Source organism: Vanellus vanellus (genome assembly GCF_965231255.1).
Source record: "Vanellus vanellus genome assembly, chromosome: 27".
NCBI classification, from domain to species: domain Eukaryota; kingdom Metazoa; phylum Chordata; class Aves; order Charadriiformes; family Charadriidae; genus Vanellus; species Vanellus vanellus.
The window spans coordinates 959611-978533 of NC_138932.1; the positions used below are offsets into that span (position 1 = coordinate 959611).

Genomic DNA, 18923 nt, shown 5'->3' on the forward strand with positions numbered 1-18923 from the left:
GCACAGTGGGAAACGAGCTTCTTGGGATGGAAATTCAGGGAGTGATCTTCATGGATGAGCACAGGAAAGTTAGTTGCCAGGATAGTTCAAAAGAGGCACAAATATCGCTGGGATAGTGACAGGTGGCTTGATTTTAAGGATCTTTTTTTGCAACTCAAGACAAATAAATTGGAAGCGGTGCGTGATATGGCTATCACCCATGGGCTGAGACAATAGCATTTGTATGCCAGAATAAAACATATCTATATTCTTGGAAGGACTGGTTCTATCTGAAAATCCCTTGTTTTTCAGATCCTCGCTCCTTCCAGCTTTGACTACTCTACAAACAACATGTGCTCCAGTGGATGTTGCTCTACCGGATGCTGCTCCGTCGTGAAGAGCAAAACGGTGTGCTGCAGCCAGCCATGCCAGAAGACCATCTGCTGCGAACCATGCCAGAAGACCATCTGCTGCGAACCATGCCAGAAGACCATCTGCTGCAGGCCATGCCAGAAGACCGTCTGCTGCAGCCCATGCCAGCAGTCCTGCTGCTGCGACCCATGCCAGAAGCCTTGCTGTGACCCATGCTGCTGCGACCCATGCCAGAAGCCCTGCTGTGACCCATGCCAGCAGTCCATCTGCTGTGACCCATGCCAGAAGCCCTGCTGTGACCCGTGCTGCTGTGACCCATGCCAGAAGCCCTGCTGTGACCCATGCCAGAAGCCCTGCTGTGACCCATGTCAATCCTGCTGTGACCCATGCCAGCAGTCCTGCTGCGACCCGTGCCAGCAGTCCTGCTGTGACCCATGCCAGAAGCCCTGCTGTGACCCATGCCAGTCCTGCTGTGACCCGTGCCAGAAGCCCTGCTGTGACCCATGCCAGTCCTGCTGTGACCCATGCCAGAAGCCCTGCTGCGACCCATGCCAGTCCTGCTGTGACCCATGCCAGAAGCCCTGCTGCGACCCGTGCCAGTCCTGCTGTGACCCATGCCAGAAGCCCTGCTGCGACCCATGCCAGCAGTCCTGCTGCGACCCATGTCAGAAGCCCTGCTGTGACCCATGCCAGCAGTCCTGCTGTGACCCATGCCAGTCCTGCTGCGACCCATGCCAGAAGCCCTGCTGCGACCCATGCCAGCAGTCTTGCTGCGACCCGTGTCAGAAACCCTGCTGTGACCCATGCCAGCAGCCCTGCTGTGACCCGTGCCAGAAGCCCATCTGCTGTACCAAGGTGTGCCAGAAGTCCTGCTGCTGCTGTAGCCATCCTTGCCCACGACCCTGCTGCTGCTGTGGCTGCTACCCCTGCTGCTGCTCGGGATGTCTGTCTTGCTGCTCCTACGTGGTGAAGAAGAAGCCTGTTGTGGTGTGCTGCAGCCCCGTGCAGTGCTGCTCTCCCATGAGGAAGTATTGCATACCCATCCAGCAGTGCTGCAGCAGCATCAAGAAGGGTTGCTGAGCCAACTCTGGGTAGCAAAAGCAGCTCTGCCCTCTCCCATCTCTGGCGTGCAACAAGAACAGGCACAAGGAGATGAAAACCTGCTCATTTGCTTCTGGTTCACACGATGACAGAGTAAACTCCTAGCAATTTTCTTCTTGTTTTCAAACTTAAGCTGTCTTCTTCTTTCTGTCCTTTAATTATCGAACATCTGCAACACACTTGAATATATCACCCGTTGTATAAGGCAAAGAGCTACTAGATATTAGCGGGGCTGTTAATTCTCTTCTTGGTGTACGGGACTTGGGATGCCTTTGCTGTTAATGTGATCGTTCTTCATTTTCTCTCTTGACTTGTAGACAATAAAATTTAGCATTAAGCAAAATGCAAACTCTTGTCTTCTGGTTGTTCTTACATGGCTTTGTCCAGAATGTGTCCTCATTCTGGTGCCATTTTCTGTGCCTTCAGCTGGGCTCCTGCTGGCTACAGATGTGTCCTGTGCCACAGAAGAACATTTAGGACACAAAGAGCTGCCCAGCCATGCTTCCCATGGCCATCAATCAGGTGATGTCTAAAGACAGCAAGTAGAGCAGCATGATCCCTTCTTGCACTTACTGATCATCTGCCTCAGTTAGCTCAATTTTTACTATAAGACTAAATGGTTAAATGCTCAAAGGACACAGACTGAATGAAGCATGCATAATTCCACCATCTGTAAACACACCACTCCATAAGATGTACAGGAACTCATCCCTGACACTGGAATTGGAATTTCAATAGGTACTGAGAGGAATTCACTACTCACTGAATAGCAGGCACCATCTTCTTCCACTGCCATCTTCAAAAATAAAATTTCGGAAAACACCTTATATCAGTGAATTATTTCTATGTCAGCAGAGATTTTCATACGCGGCGTTCCTGGATTACAAGCAGTGGAATGAAACCCAGATGTTAGCATACAACTTAAAAGCTTCATTCCTAAAATAGCACACCCATGAGTCAACAATACCTTTTCTACCTGGCTGGGACTTCCTTTAGTATTAAAATTCAGGACTCAGCTCTGAATTGCATGTCTCAGGAAAATGCCTTGAGCACTGTCTTGATTGCTTCCCTCAACCAAATCTTCAACGCATACACAGAGTCTGCATTAGAATAATCTTCTCTACCACGTTAGACTCTTCTGAAAACATCACTCAGGTCTTCAGGGGTTTTTTATTAGTAGGTAAATCAGGTACCATACACTGGCAGAAGGATATCCAATACCAACCAGACCAGACCAGACCAGACCATACTACATCAGAAGTGCATTCTGTTAAGGAAATTTTGTGCATATTAATTTCATCATGTGCTAGAAAAGCTGCCATGACAGATTCCTCCCCACTCACAAAGGTGCTGCAGCTCTCAAATTCACATAACCACCATGGAAGTTTACAAAGTCATCACACCGTAACATGGCATGTCACATAAAAGGGGTTTAGAGTAAATGATGTTATTTCTGACCCAACTATACATGAAATTCCAGTATCTCCTCAATATGTCTATAAGACCCAGATTAGCAACAGCTTTGCAGGGTTCACATCCATTTCTAAGGAAGACATGGACGTGGTGGAGTGGGGCCAGAGGAGGGCCACCAAGAAGATCCAAGGGCTGGAGCCCCTCTGCTGTGAGGACAAGCTGAGAGAGTTGGGGGTGTTCAGCCGGGAGAAGAGAAGGCTCCGGGGAGACCTCATAGTGGCCTTTCAATACTTAAAGGGGGCTAACAAGAAAGATGGGGACAGACTTTTCAACAGGGCCTGTAGCAATAGGACAAGGGGGAACGGTTTTAAACTAAAGGAAGGAAGATTCAGACCAGATAGAAGGAAGATATTTTACACCATGAGGATGGTGAGATATACTGAAACAGGTTGCCCAGAGATGTCTCATCCCTGAAACGTTCCAGGTCAGTCTGGGATGGGGCTCTGAGCAACCTGATCTAGTGGAAGATGTCCCTGCATATTGCAGGGGTGTTGGACTAGATGGCCTTTAAAGGTGTCTTCCAACCCAAACCATTCTATGATCATAACACAGGGATCATCTTGGCCAATATGGCGACAATAAAGCCTGATAAAAAGGCAATGAAAGATTTATTCAGTGGATGACATGTTTGAGGGTTTACACAAAGAAGACATTATTTCCTGCAGGAAGGTATCTGACTATTATTGTGTGACCAAAACAATGCTCCCCTAGGGAGAATTCCAGAAGAGACACCCAACGTCATAGGAGGTCATATTCGCATCTTGGGAAGAAACTACGTGTCCCAACCACCAGGGATCACCTGCCACCACTCCGGCCTCACACTGAGAGTCTGCTGAACATGATGGCAGACTTTATTTACCATGAATAGATGCTGTCTCAGCATCTTGGGACTGTCACCTTGCATTGGTGTCCCCTTTCATCAAATGAAAACTCCATCAACACCACCTTCTTCTCACACAGAGCTGTCCTGGCTCTGCACGTGGCCACAGTTCTTTCCCCCATCCCCAAGCCTGTTTCATAACATCTGCCTTGACTCCAACCATCTTATCCATTGTCTCCTGACTGTTCAGTCAAGCTGTGCATGCACAGCAGCCTTGGCCTTAGCACACTGCAGACAAAACAATTATAAGCAATGGCTGGAGAAGTCCTGTTGGGTGCCTGAACTCAGAACATCTGTGGGCTCCCAAGGTACAGGGGGAAGGCATGGAGAAATGCACTCAGGATTGGATTTCCAGTCTTGAACCTCATGCTTGCCTACAGTGACACAGAATCAAGTTGTTACTGTGAAACACTCAAATGGGATCATCATGAATATCATTAAATACAAGCTGGCTTGGTCTCACAGACCTTAGAAATAACCTCAGAAAATGGAGCGTACAGAAACAACAGAGAAAAAAGATAACGTGTGCACTACTGCTATGAAAGTTGCTTAATTTAGAGTTAATCCATCCCTTCCCTTAGACTAGATGATCTCTAGAGATCCCTTCCAACTCTGATAATTCTGTGATTCTGTGATTCTTCCATGGATGAAAATGAAAAATAAAAATCTTAATAGTTTAGCAGAAATAAAAAGCAGGGGGTGTGAGGACCAAACACCATAGAGGGAGACCCAAGAACAAGACTGAGAAAGGAGGAACTCTTCAGTCTCAACTTTGACCACACGGCCACCTCTCAGAGGCAGGAAAAAAGGATTCACAGTGACCAATAGTTTCCACTGGTGCCCCAAAATCCCAACCAGGTGCAGAGGGGACACATGATTGGTGACATTTCCAAGTTCCAGGCATGGTTCTTCCACTGCTTCAGCACCCACCTTCCCCCAGGCACATTGTTAAGTGTCTCTGTGTCTCAAGGTCATTCCTTGGGAGGTGGATAGGAATACCTTACAGCTACCTCCAGTCCCCATTAATGCAAATTCATTAGAAAATTTGCACCTGTTGTTCATATGTGCAACTAATTAGGGTGCAGAATTGAGGTGGTGAGCAACCAGAAAGAGGTAAAGATTAAATACCGGAAGACACGTGAGCAGCACACACTGGGTGATACACAGCGAAGTCAGAATTGCCAAAGAATGCCTCATTTCCAGGGGGGCAGCTTTGAAGCATATAAAAGGCTCCCCAGCCCAGTGATCTTCATTCGCTCACCTTGACTTCTCCTCTCCTGTCCTCACTGGTCAACAGGGTAAGTCAGAGCTTACTTTCCATTTGCACTCTACCGTACTTCTGTGTGCTTTTTCAGGAAGCCATCCAGGATTGTCTGTACTTTCTGGTTTGGGACCAATTTTGGGATATTGGTTTGGGGATCCACCTGGGTGGCTTCTTTCTGATGGAACCAGTGCTGGACAATATGCCAAATGCACCGGTGTCCAAGGCAAAAATGTGGAGATCTAAGGGACAGGCTGTGGTGGGACTTTGGACAGTAGGGACTTCCCCAACCAGCGTGGGATGGACTTTGGGATAAGCGTGCTTTAAGCTGCCTAAACAACTGGGAGATTCAGGCACATAAAAAGAGACTCTGTTCCTTCCAGCTTTGCCTACACTACTACCAACAACATGCCCAACGGAGGTTGCGGATGCTGCGGTGGAAATAACTACTCCGTGTGCTGCTACAGCACCAGGAAGTCGTGCTGCAAGACGCCCATGTGCTGCTCGCCCATGCAGTGCTGCTGCCCCACCACCTGCTGCATGCCCATGCAGACCTGCTGCATGCCCATGCAGACCTGCTGCTACACCATGAACAACAACAGAGGCTGCTGCGGCGGTAACGGCGGTGGCTGCTGCGGCAACTAAACCCACTCGACAAAGTGGCAGGCAGGGCTGCACCGCTGGCTGCTTCCCTCCTGGCTCATCCGGTGTCGGATATGGATGTGGATATGGATATGGATAAGGATATGGATACCAACCTAAATGCTCTTCCTCCTTTGCTTAGAGACTGTAGATCATCTTTCCTCTTTCTCTGCCTTTAATCACCAACTGCTTGTAATGCACTTTGAAGTTGCTGCCTGTTGATCAGTGTGATTTTCCTTAGTCCTGCTGTTAATTGTCCTCTTGGTATGTGGGATGCTTAATGCTTTTCATCACTGGTTTTTTTCTTCGATCTGTCTGAAAAACAATAAAATCTGTAGCTCATGACCCTGCACAACTCCTGGTGGTTGTCCATTTGCTAGCTGGTGCATCCAGAGTGTGTTACCACACCTATCCTGGTTTCTTTGCATTTTCTTCCAGTGTTGGGATATTGCTGTCTAAAAGGCACTAACTGGGGAGGGGGTTGCCTACACAAAGAAAATCATTGCATCCTTGATGCAGTTCTGAGCTCCTGCATGAGTCTGTTCAAAGACAAGCTGAGTGTCTGGCATCTCTGCGAGCAGTATTTCTCCTCTCACTATAAAACCACAAAGAAATAGGAAGAAAGGTATACATAAACTTGCGAAGCACATGAATTCCTTCTGAAGCAGTTTGACAGGCACATCCCAACTAGGAAAGCTCCATGTACTTCAGCCACATAGAGGTCTACCTCAGAACCTACAGGCAGTCCCCATAAATAGTTTAACGTTTATGACATGGAGGTCTTGCCTCTGCTCAGATGTGTGGGTTAGCAGATATCGAGTTGAAGTGTTAGGACGAATGGCAAGAAACCTCAAGGAGTAGCTGGGTCAGCAAGAGTTGTCCAAAACATAGCACGCAAGGTCTGCCCCACAGTCCCCTTCTGTGTCGAATGCCCTTTACTGACTCTGTTTCTGCACCACTTCAGTCCCTTCTTTGCATTAAGACCCATAGCCCACCCGCCAAAGACCATTCGAGTGCCTAGGTGACACGAATGGCTGCACACGACTATCAAGGGTGGGAAATACCCACCTAGATCATAACTTCTTGCAGTTGCAGGATTTGCCAATGAGAAATTTGCCTCTGGAGGCACAAGTGAAGGGTGGCCCTTTGCTTCTGCCCCGTTAATTCCTTGTAAATTAATCATTCCTCATGGGCAGGCAAGCGTATGCCTCCACAGAGGGGACCTGATGGAAAGGAAATGCCACGCATGTCCTTCTACCCCGCCTGGAGAAGTTGCAATTACATGTGTTGGTTCTCCAGCATTTCGCTCAAGGAATTACTCTCATCCCAGGAAAGCTGGAGAGGAGCCAGCTGCGTTTATTGCAGGGGCGAAGCAGCAGTAAAATCACAATATCCCCCCACCCTTGCACTGTGCAGAAAGCAAACCAAGGTCCCTACTAGCATCCTTGGGGCTGGTAGCAGCTCGTCTAGGAGCAGTCCTCTCTGGAGCACCCATGGAATCCCGGGGGATGTCAGGCAGCCGGCAGGGAACTCACCAGGCAGGCTCCACCATCCTCTCATTAGGCAGCACTCCTCTCAGGATAATGCAGTGAGGTCTTCAAACGAGACCTGCAATTTTAGGCCGTGGAAAAAATTCCTCCCAAACACCCTGTGTTCCTGCCAGCATTCAGCCCCACAGCAAAGTGCACTGGAGGCAGTGGCTGGCGTTAAATAAGCATTCATCCACCCTGGCTCAGTTGCCCAAGGCTCTGCCTTACCTTGACCTTCCTCCCTTCCTCTCTCCCTCCCAGAAAATGGTTTCACCTCAGCAACGTCTCTTCCTCCATCACTTCTGAGTCCCTGCCTCCCACTTAGCTCCATGGCCCCAGTTAGGACCAGTTTTCTGTGCTTGTCATATCTCTCCCACCTTCGTCTTCCTCTCACCCTCTCGGTCCATGCCAGGCTCCTGCATTTACCACTTCCAGCACCCACAAAGAGTCCTGCACGACCTCCAACCCTAAACACCCCTTCCCTCCCCGCTGAGGAGCTGGGTGGGGTGGTCCTGCTGGCTGCCAGGGCTCCAGCATACAAGGGTTCCAGCTGGATGTGAGGAGAGGCTGCAGGAGGGACATGTTGACTTGCCCATCATGCCCAGTCCCAGAGCCATGACTCCTTGCACTGCTGCTTGCACAGGCAGTGCTGCCCCTTAACTATTTAGTTAAAATGCCAAATATTCTGAAGAGGATATTCAATTCAGAGTTTTCAAAAATATTTCTAGGAAAACAGTCCAAGCAAAGGGACCAGTCTTTTTTTTTTTTTGAGTGATGCCCAGTGAAAGGACAACAGGTAATGGGCACAAACTTGAACATAGGAAGTTCCATCTTAACATGAGGAGGAACTTCTTTCCTTTGAGGGTGGCAGAGCGCTGGCACAGGCTGCCCAGAGAGGTGGGGGAATCTCCCACTCTGGAGCCATTCCAAAGCCACCTGGACGCTGTCCTGTGCCACTGCTGGAGATGCCCCTGCTCTGGCAAAGGGGTCGGACTGGGGGATCTCCAGAGGTCCCTTCCACCCCTGACCGTTCCATGATTCTGTGAAAACAGAGCAGGAACTGAAACACTCTTGCATTAGTGATGCCCGCATGCCCCATATTGCATGATTTGCAAAAATTTGTGCAAGCCAATAGACAAAGATGACTTTGGCATCACAAAGACGTTCTTAGCATGCATGAGGGCAAGATGATCTTGCATGGAGTCACGTGCAGATGACTGAGACGCAGGAGCCAGTGTGACTCCCGACACATCCCAAACACATGGTCTCATGGTCTTCTTGCTCCATCCTCACGTGCATGTCCTGTGAGCGGGAACGAACATACCTATTTTCATGAAAATTTCCAAATATTTGTTTCAAACACCAGTCCAATGAAACACCCCATCACGTGTCCAAAAGACACAACCAGGGGGTCAGTTTCGGCTTATACACTGATTCAGCACCAGCCGCTGCTGAGTAAGTCCCTTAGCATCTTTGGCCGTCACTGTCTGCATTTGTCAAATAGATACGAGGACGCATTTTTTTGGCTCCCTTGCAAGGTTGCAAAGAGGACAAATTCATTAGTATTCATAGAAGCCCTTTGATTATCTGCAGGCTAAACAATTATGAGGCAAAACAAAGGTAGTGATCACAAATAATAAGGCAAAGAGTAAATACCAGAAGACACGTATCGCTAAAAAGTATGGGTTTGGATTAGTAAACAGGGAAGCTTGAATGGTCAATGGCTGTCTCACTTCCAGGAGGAAGGTGTCCAGGACTATAAAAGGTCTCCTGGCCCAGCTCACTTCATTCGCTCATCTTCTCTCCTCTCCTCCTCTCCTCACTCTTCAACAGGGTAAGTGAGAACAGCTAAATCTTCCTTCCTTTTCACAAAAGGAAAATGCTATGGATATCTTATAACAGTACCCAAATATAAGTGGGTATCTGGACTGGCACTTTGGCTGAAACTGGGCATTTATGAGCTCTGTACTAGGAATTATGGGGGTGAGCTAGCAGGTTAAAGGATGGAGACGTGACGGGAGTATCAGCAGGGCCATGCAGAGCAAGGGGACCGAGGACATTTCAGGAGGGCCCAGACCGAGGACTGTGTGCACTGTTCTGTGTCATTCTTGCTAAGACATTAGGGATGCTCTGGTATGAGTAGGTGGGTATCTGCAGGAAAAAGACAGAGAGAAGGGTTACAAGCAAGATTTAGTACAAGCAAGACAGCACTCGCTTTCCAAATTTAGCCCAAACAGAGCTTTGAATTAATTCTGTATTTCCAAATACCCTGCTCGCACTCACAGACAGTCTCTCTCTGTTCCTTCCAGCTTTGCCTACACTACTACCAACAACATGCCCAACGGAGGTTGCGGATGCTGCGGTGGAAATAACTACTCCGTGTGCTGCTACAGCAGCCCGAAATGCTGCAAGACGCCCATGTGCTGCTCGCCCATGCAGTGCTGCTGCCCCTCCACCTGCTGCATGCCCATGCAGACCTGCTGCTACACCATCAGCAATAACAACAGAGGCTGCTGCGGCGGTAACGGCGGTGGCTGCTGCGGCAACTAAACCCACTCGGCAAAGCGGTAAAGCGGCAGGCAGGGCTGCACCGCCGGCTGCTTCCCTCCTGGCTCATCCGGTGTCGGATATGGATACGGATATGGATATGGCCCTGAACACTCTTCATCGTTTGCTTAGAGACTGTAGATCATCTCTCTTCTTCTTTCTCTGCCTTTAATCACCAACTGCTTGTAATGTGCTTTGAAGTTGCTGCCTGTTGATCGGTGTGATTTTCCTTTGTAAGCGCTAGTCCTGCTGTTAATTTTCCTCTTGGTGTGTGGGACGTTTAATGCTGTTGATGTATCATACACCCTCTTCTTGCTTTAATCTCCAATTAGCCATGAAAGACAATAAAAGTTACAAGTTATGACACTGCAAACTTCTGGTATACATTTATTCATTTATCTTTGTCTTTTAAACTGTAGCTCTGATCTGGGACTTTTTTAGCATTTGCTTAATTTCTCAATATAATTTTTTCAACTATTTGTCGTGCTAATGATGACAGCACTCCAGCACATGCAGTAAACTTCTTGGGGCAGTCTTTCATCTGGGGAAAAACAGTGCTCGCTAGTGTCAGTATGTGATCTAAGCTGCGGGAGTATCCGCTTGGCTGTGCAGTTTCATGCTATCTTTCCCCTGCTTATGACTTTGAAAATACACAGTTCGCAATCAAAACATCTGTGTGGTCCTAAAGCCGGAGCGAAAGGTCTTTTTTTTTTTGTTAATGGAAATCTTCCCAGCGAATTTGCTGAGCTTTAAAGCAGCCTTCTTAAAAGGCTTGATATCTTGTCTGTAAGATTAAATAGACCAGCACACATGGTCTGCGTGGCGCAGGGAGAGAGAGAGACAGTGAAAAATGTGGAGGTATAAGTCTAGCCTGAAGGATTCAGAAATATTATTTAATTTCACCTGGAATTCTGTTAAAATGTGGCAAATTTAAAGAGATGAGAGTCAGAAATTAAATAATTGCACTTCGTCATCTGTAAAATCCTCAGGAAGGGAAGTGACTCCAAAACATCTCTTCTAACATAAAAAAAAATAAATCCAAAACCAGTGTAATCTTGGGACGGCAGTAATGAGTTATAAATCAAAAATCCTTGTTGGCCCTTAACAGATTCCAAGGTCTTTTCCGTCCTTACACGCAGGTCCCATGGCTTCCTGCAAGGCAATTACATTTTTCCTGTAGCTAAAGAATAAATTGACTCAGCGGCAGCAGAGTAGTCAGGTCCAAGCACGCGCGCGCCCTGGAGTCACACCCCTGAATTCTGCACATGCTTTCCCCAGTGATTCAAACCCAAATGCCACTGGACAAACCTCTGAGCATCTCTTCCAGAGGCTCTGCTGTGGAGCAAGTGCATGGAAATACCTTTTGCACCGACAGCCCGGGGCTGCCATGAGGGATACTTTGCTGCTACTTAAAAAATGCCTCGGCCTTCCACAGCAACGCAAAGTGGAGCGGCTACGCAGAAAATGAGTCAAGGCAGAAATATCAGGAAGGTGGATATGGCGCTTGGCAAAGCCTGAAATTGTTAGCTCATGAGGTCAGGGCTCCTCTGTGGTCTCCTCGGTCCAGATTTGCAGCTCATAAAGGGGCTTTAGGTATTGCAGCCACTCACTTCACCACGGTGCTTCTCACTTGGAAGGGAATTAATTCATTTAAATAGGTGAATATAGGAATATACACCCCATCCACAGCCTGACGTAGTCCACCCCCAAGCCCTGGCGTGCTGGTGTCCATAGGGATCCTGTACTTGGATCTCATCTCTTCCAGTCATCCGTACTACACACAGGGCACCAACATCTGCCGTTCATCATGGTCCTGAGGTCACCCTTCATTCCCTCACCACCCCTCCGGCTGTCAGGTTTCTCGGTGCTCTGGAAGGTGAAGAGCACCGTGTCCAGATATCACAGACCTTCTCTGACAAACAAGGTCCAACCAACGGCCCCATCCACAAAGCCAACTGGAAAACGTCCCATGTTTTCTCACAGAAAACTTCAACTTTCCACTAAGAAACCAGAAGCCAAAGATTTTTCAGATGGAAGCTTACAAAATAAAAAGAAAATCCCTATTGATTAATAACATTTTCAGTGTCAGAAGATGGGGGGGGTTGGCAGAAATTGCAGTTTTTCAAGAACTAATTGTACTCTCCACGCTTTTTTAGATGCCTTCTGCCACTTCAGTGCTAAGGTACTCCACAAAGAAAGGTCATTGTATCAGGAAAATATTGTTAATTAGAACCTGATGCCTGTTTTTAAAGAACAGAAGCATTAAAATATAAGTTTAAAACTATGTTTTTTCTGAATTTTGCTAATACAGAATTCAGAATTTTTTATATGCAATAAGCAAAAATCCACCTGGAGTCCTGCTTTACAAGATAAAATCACGGTTTCACAAAGTTAGCATAATAAAAAGAGGTTTTCCCACTTCTAATTCTATTCATGCAGAGATGATGACTCAGTGTAGCCCCTGTTCCATCACAGGGCACATCCAGCCACAGACCACGGTACCGTGGCACAAAGTGAGGAACGGGGCATGAAGAGGCAGCAAAATCATTTCATCTCATCCCATCCAGCATCAGGCTGGATTTCCAGCTGTGGGTAAAACACCCGCAGAGCAGTTTGGGCAAAAAGCCCCAGCTCTGTGGAGCACACCACGAACACGATTCCTGGTTTAGGGCTGGTCAGGGTGGTGTTAAGCTGAAATAGAGTTGAAAAATCAATCCCTTCCTATTGAAAACAGAATTTTACTGTTTTTCTAATGTTTTTTTTAATTGCTCTTTATTCTGATCGGAAGCATGCTTGTTTTTAATAATAGATTTTTTTGTTTTCTTTCAACCCTGTGAAAAACCATTGCCATTCGCGTACCCCCGCTCCAACACACTGTTTCAAGGCATGAGCTGTTGGGTGCCCGGACATGGGACCGGACACCCAGACTCCGGGGTCTTTTTGTGGTTTTCCCACTGCCACGAGAGACTCCTTTTGGGCACATCACTCAGCATCACGGTATTCCAGGTATCCTTATCCCAGGATCTCATCTGACTAACATTAGGTAACAGCGTATTTGAACGCGACCGATGGGAGAACTAATTAGATAATGGCCACTGCATATGCAAAGAGCTAAGCTGACATTACATCGAGGGAGATGCTAATTGCAGCTGATTAATCCAATAGCAAGTGCCAGAAAAAATATACATACAGAAGTGGCACTCACGGCTCAGCTATTAATTCCCATGGCATGCCTCATTTCCAAGAGAGCCCGGCCGCATATAAAAGCTTTCGGCCCCAGCGCTGTCCTCAGGACTCAGACTCTCTGCTCAGCCCGTCCCTCACCGGTTGCAGGGTGAGTTGGATTCTCTCAGCTTTTGCGGATCCCTTGCGTTTTTTTCATAGAAACAGCGCAAAAGAAAAAAAAAATCATCAGTGGATTATTTTTCTTTTTCCCAGACTGTTTATCCCCGAGGGCTTGGCCGTCTCTGCCGCAGGATGCACTACCGTAAAGGCGACAACGACCAGGACTTGTGCCATGACGGCTCGGTCTGTGGCGAGAAGGGCTGGACGTGGCATGGTTCCACGGGTTGTTGTCATGAAAGCCCCGCGGCCACCACTCAGCTGCCCCCTTGCCACGACCCCGGCAGCCTCAGCCGTGACATTGAGGGGTCCTGCCAGAGCGAGCCGCAAGGCTGCCAGCCCGTGGAGCCGTGCCCACCCCGGACCTGCTGCCCAGCACCGCAAAGCTGTGATTTCGGCAAGCCCCGGCGGCGGGTGGAGGTGAGCCACGTGCAACCCGTCTGCCCCGCACCCGTGAAAATCCATCGCCGGCCGCTGCAGCAGTACCGCCCGCCCGTGCACTGCGAGGAGCCGGCTTGCTGCGGCAAACCCCGGCGGCGCGTGGACCAGTGCCCCGTGGAGGATGCCTGTCCCCCGGTGATACTGCATCCCCGGCCGCCGCAGCATCGCTGCCCCTGCATCCCGAGCTGCCGCCCACCGGTCCAGCACTGCTGCCCGGTCGCTGTGCCCCTGCCGCTGCATCCCATACAGCACCAGCAAAAGCAGGTCCCTCTCTTGCCACCCTGTATGCAGAAGAAATGATCTGGGACACCCTCTCCGGGCACGTGCCCACACGTCGCTCGGCGTGGGGGATGCTTCGCTCTTCGCCCAAACCGACGCTCTCGCCTCCGCTTTCGGCACGAGGCAGCGCCGCCACTGCGGTTGGTGGCTCGTTGCTGCTCTTTGCACACTGGATCCGGGGTCTGCAGCACCCTGCTCGACCCCAGCACCGGCACTTTAAATTCCCAGCGTCCTCCCCCACCAGGGAAAAGACTTTAATCACCCAAACCCCACTTCGCTCCTCCTCAGGGTAGAGCAGCTGCTTCTCCCCTCTTCTGAGAAGGTGAGCAGCCCGGGGATGGAGAAACCAAACAGAAAGGATGGGGAAACCACCTGCCTTGGATTCGCCTTCTCCCATGGGTTAAGCGGACTGTGATTTCAAGGTCGCTGGAAAACCGAGACAGGACTCTACTGGGGAAAAAGTACACACTGTGACTGCAGGAGCATCAAGGACTCCAGTAACTTTATTTCCTCCCTGTGTATTCAAGAATAAAACTGAAAAAATTTAGTTGACACTTGGTTCCCTTTTTTTTTTACCCCCAAAGATATCCCCAGCATTACAATGAGAAGATGTTAAAAGCCATTCAAATTCTCAAAAGGAAACTCGTAAGTTTAGAATCAAAATTAGAGTTCATACACAAGGATTTCAGCTCTGGCTGTAGCGGTTTCACCAGGATGAACTCCATCTATGTGCTGCAAAACCCTCTTCACTGTGGTCACCCACTCCAGGACCAATGGTTGGACTTCACTATGGTCCATCAGCGAGTGATCTAGGTACAGTTTGTTCTATAATGTGTGCCATCACCTTCATTAGCTAGGTAGTAACGCTGCACCAGGAGGCCATCCATCATATAAATGTTAATTATGATAATAAGAGTGCGCCCCAGCACGTGAGGCGTGTCTGTGCATGCCAGGAATGCCTTTCACTCGGTGCAGGAAGATGCATGCCAGGCTCTTCCCCCGCAGTCCCCACTGCCCAGCTATCACAGGCACTCTTGATAAAGTGCTGTTTCTCTCTCACTTTGCCAGAAAAGCCTTCCACTAGGTGCATTAAAACATATGTTTTTCTTTCTTTGTACTGCCTAAGGATAGCCCTGGAGTGTCCTCACAGCCACAAGCAACCACCGAGGAAAACCAGAGAGGAAAACAGAAATTCATTCTTGTTTTCTTAACGCAGAAAAATGCAACAACTTATTTTTCTCCTGTCTAATTTTAACCAAATGAAAAACCACTGACATACAAACTTCAACTTCAGAAATCCCTTATTTTATTAGTTCCAGTTCAAGAAGGACAGGGAACTGCTGGAGAGGGTCCAGCAAAGGGCTACAGAGATGATGAGGGGACTGGAGCATCTTTCTTATGAGGAAAGGCTGAGGGACGTGGGGCTTTTTAGCCTGGAGAAGAGAAGGCTGAGGGGGGATCTCATCAATGCTTATAAATCCCCAAAGGGAGGGTGCCGGGGGGATGGGAACAGTCTTTGTTCAGTGGTGCCCAGTGACAGGACAAGAGGGAACGGGCACAAACGTGACCATCGGAAGTTCCACCTTAACATGAGGGGGAACTTCTTTCCTGTGAGGGTGGCAGAGCGCTGGGACAGCTGCCCAGAGAGGTGGGGGAGTCTCCCCCTCTGGAGCCATTCCAAACCCGCCTGGACGTGTCCTGTGCCACTGCTAGAGATGCCCCTGCTCTGGCAGGAGGTGGGACTGGGGGATCTCCAGAGGTCCCTTCCAACCCTGACCATTCTGTGATTCTGTGATTCTGTGATTTTGTTCCCAGCTTCTTCTCACTGAAGGCAGTTCCCAGGCACCGTCCCGGCGTGGTGCCCAAAGGGCTGACTCAGAGCCCACAGGCCGAGGGCCAACTTAGCCCTCACATTGGCTCTTCCAGGTCAGCTTTGGTCCATCTTTTCTTCCCAGCTGTTTTTCACCAGCCTTCCCACCCTTCCCACCCCAGTTATTCCATCCCAGCCGCAGGAGCATTTCTCCACCCTGCCCAGGTCCCATCCTCCAGCAGTTCCAGCCACTCACCCCAACTTGGTGCCACCTGTAGGTTTTCCAATTGCACCCCATTATCCAGGGCATTAATGAAGACATTCAACAGCATCAGTATCAGCCAGTTTTTCACCTACCATGTAGTTTACCCATCTGGTCCATACCTCCACCAGTTTAACTACAAGGCTGCCATGGGAGACTGTGCCAAAAGGCTCACACAAGCTGATGGAGCACCATCCATCACGTTCCACCATCCACAGAGCGGGCCTCTTCATCACCGAAACCCATCAGCATGATTTGCTTTTGGTGACTCTGAGCTGGCTCTTCCCAATCACCTGTTTGTGCTTCAGGCACCTGGAAATGCTCCTCATGGGTAAGAGAAGGGGAAGGCCGGGACAGTAGCACCATGCACATCACGGCTCCTGACTCACAGGTCACCCGTCAGCCTCTACTCAGTGTCTCGGTCCTCTGGAGATGGTGAATAAGTACATTATTACCTGCCTCACATAGCCAATGTGTGGCTTAAACGATGTGTCCTTTATGTGCACCACTCGGTAACTACGTTATAATTAAGAGATGCTTATCAGGAATCATGAGTCAAGCAGAACATGCCAAGCGCTGGGAAGAGCATCTAAATGGAGGAGATGTTTTGCCAATAAATAATTTAGTCCTCGTTCCTGCAACGTGTTTCATGTACAAGGGGAAGACTTGGAACCATATAAAAGGCCTCCGTCCCTTTGCTTTTCACAATCTGCTCTCCCGGTCAGCATCTGCCTTCCCTCGTGAATTGGGTAAGACACATCCTGGAGCAGCCAGGTTCATTTTTGGATGGGTATCTGGATTCAGGAGGTCACGGTCCAGGCGCACTTGCACTGTCCTGCAGACCATGCTCTACACGCAAGGGCTAGAGGGTGGTGGGCTAAGCCAAGAAAGAAGCTGTTGGGGCACCTGGGTATGGGATTTACAGCAATGCCACGATACACTGCTGTGCCCCATGGCTGTTTCTCTTCTTGGAGGGTAAAAAAATCAAGACTAAGGTCAGGAAGAGGGCTTGGATATAGTATGACCAGTATTGGGCAACTGTAAGAATTTCCTTTAGATCCCAGCTTTCAGGATAAGCAAGGTTGACTTATGAATATCTCACAAAAGCAGTTTTATGGGAAATTAAGTGAAAAGAGAGGAGGTGGAAATGCAAGCTTATCTGGCCGTGTGTTTTTCAGGTTTCTTCCAAGAATTCAAACATGATATACTCTTCTGGAAGAGAATCTTACTTCAACTTGAACTCCACCTGGTATGATCCCTCAGGGTCCTGGCTGGACACCCGGCGCACGCCTTTCCGCTACGGCTACAACACCTGCTCCTCGGGGTGCGAGGGTGAAGGCGTTGAAGGCATGAGAGGGCACAACTACCGGCATTATGGCTATCGGCAGCCAGTCTGCTCTGAGAGATGCCACGGCTACGCTGCGGCTAATTCGTGCCATGGAGGCGGGGGCTCGAGCTGCGTCAGGAGGCCCACGTACAGCTACGGGTCATCAGGGGGATGCCACAGCTACGGCAGGTCGGTCTGCTCCGAGAGATGCCAAGGGTCCTCCGGTTCATGCCACGGAGGTGGTTCAAGCTGCGTCAGAAGACCCACGTACAGCTACGGGTCATCGGGGGGATGCCACAGCTACGGCAGGTCGGTCTGCTCCGAGAGATGCCACGGATCGGGGTACCAGGGGGGGAAGCCGTGCTACAGCAAACCAACACAGCACATCCCACAGTGCTGCCCCGTACAGAGCTGTCCCCCTCCAGTGCAGCAAGGCTGCGTGCCCGCGGCGAAGTGCGTCCCCAGCCAGCAGCAAAAGCAGGTCTGCAAAGTGCCAGCGCGGAAGATAAAGTAGAGGACACGAGGAGTGGGGATGGATAGGGGAAACTGCTCACTCTCGCAATGTTGCCCCGATGGGCGGCACGTCCCACGTCGCTCATGGGTCTCCACTCTTCCTGTCATTTTGCTTGTAACGTGCTTTGAAGGCGTAACCCACTGACTCTGTGAAATATTAAGCGCTATTCATCTCCTTATTTCACAGCAGACGTGGAGGCAATAAAAAATTGTGGTTCATAACCCCCCTTGCATCAGTGTTTTCCACTTCATCTCTTTGAGTTCCTTCTGTTCCTTCTTGTGGCCAAAACTGGTGTTTGCAGCATCCCCAGTCACCCTCACATCAAGGTTCCTGGTTGATTCAGCCTTGTGACTTTTTATTCCTACTCCAGACAACTTCCTCGTTGAGAAGGAACTAACAGTTTTCGTCACGGACTCTTTATGCAACCCAGCAACTCAATACTAATAGGCTAATGCAAAAAAAAACCCACACACTTCATCAGAGAGTCAAAAACGAGAGGGTCTGCTTGGCACATCACTTCATTCCCTGATGAGGCAATGGGTGCAGTTTGACTCGTATCAGAAATCTCCAAAATAAGCCCTGGGACAGAAAGACAGGAAGAGGATTCAGGAATAGGAATGGAACAGCTAGTGTAAAGCAAGAGGGGAGGCTGAAGCTTGTGGAAGAGAAATGCCCTGGTCCATGGTCCATTAGACCTTCACAGGTCCCCAATGTGACAGATCTTTTCTCACCCCAAGGGAGGCAGCTCCTGCAGGACCTACATGTCTTCAGCAGCTCAGTGATGCTCAGTGCCACTCTGGTGGCTGAGAGTGATGTTGGGAAAGACCAGGGAGGGGTGAAACCTCTCAGAGCTGAAGACTTTGACCCAAGGAGAAATGGGGATCATTTGGCCAGGAATACACGTCAAACAAATTAGAAATGGGTTTGTAGACATCAGGGAGGCACTTAGTTGGACCTTCTCTCTCTAACAGGGTGAAAGGCCCCAAACTCCTTGTAAGATGTGGCCTGGTAGGGTCAGAAGGGGAATCACCTGGGAGGATCGCTACAGCAAAGTGGGGATCTGGAGTCAGTGACTCACAGCATCATGTCCCAGGTGGCTCCTCACACCTCACCCAGCATAGCCGAGAGCCTTCATTGTCTCCATCTCCCAGTGTCCTGCCTGGC

The 18923-nt window shown here is 49.3% G+C and overlaps 3 protein-coding genes across 3 annotated transcripts; all 3 read left to right on the forward strand.

Annotated features, from left to right (window-relative positions):
* Positions 1-330: 330 nt before the first annotated feature.
* LOC309682071 (uncharacterized protein) lies at positions 331-1431 on the forward strand (the record flags this gene model as incomplete). The annotated part of the gene is made up of 1 exon (XM_082496089.1): positions 331-1431. One exon carries the CDS (start codon positions 331-333, stop codon positions 1429-1431), a length of 1101 nt encoding a protein of 366 aa, XP_082352215.1.
* An 11830-nt stretch (positions 1432-13261) lies between these two features.
* On the forward strand, positions 13262-13867 carry LOC309682072 (uncharacterized protein; the record flags this gene model as incomplete). The annotated part of the gene is made up of 1 exon (XM_082496090.1): positions 13262-13867. One exon carries the CDS (start codon positions 13262-13264, stop codon positions 13865-13867), a length of 606 nt encoding a protein of 201 aa, XP_082352216.1.
* A 3250-nt stretch (positions 13868-17117) lies between these two features.
* On the forward strand, positions 17118-17759 carry LOC309682103 (uncharacterized protein; the record flags this gene model as incomplete). Its single annotated transcript, XM_082496121.1, has 1 exon — positions 17118-17759. One exon carries the CDS (start codon positions 17118-17120, stop codon positions 17757-17759), a length of 642 nt encoding a protein of 213 aa, XP_082352247.1.
* Between the last annotated feature and the right edge of the window lie 1164 nt (positions 17760-18923).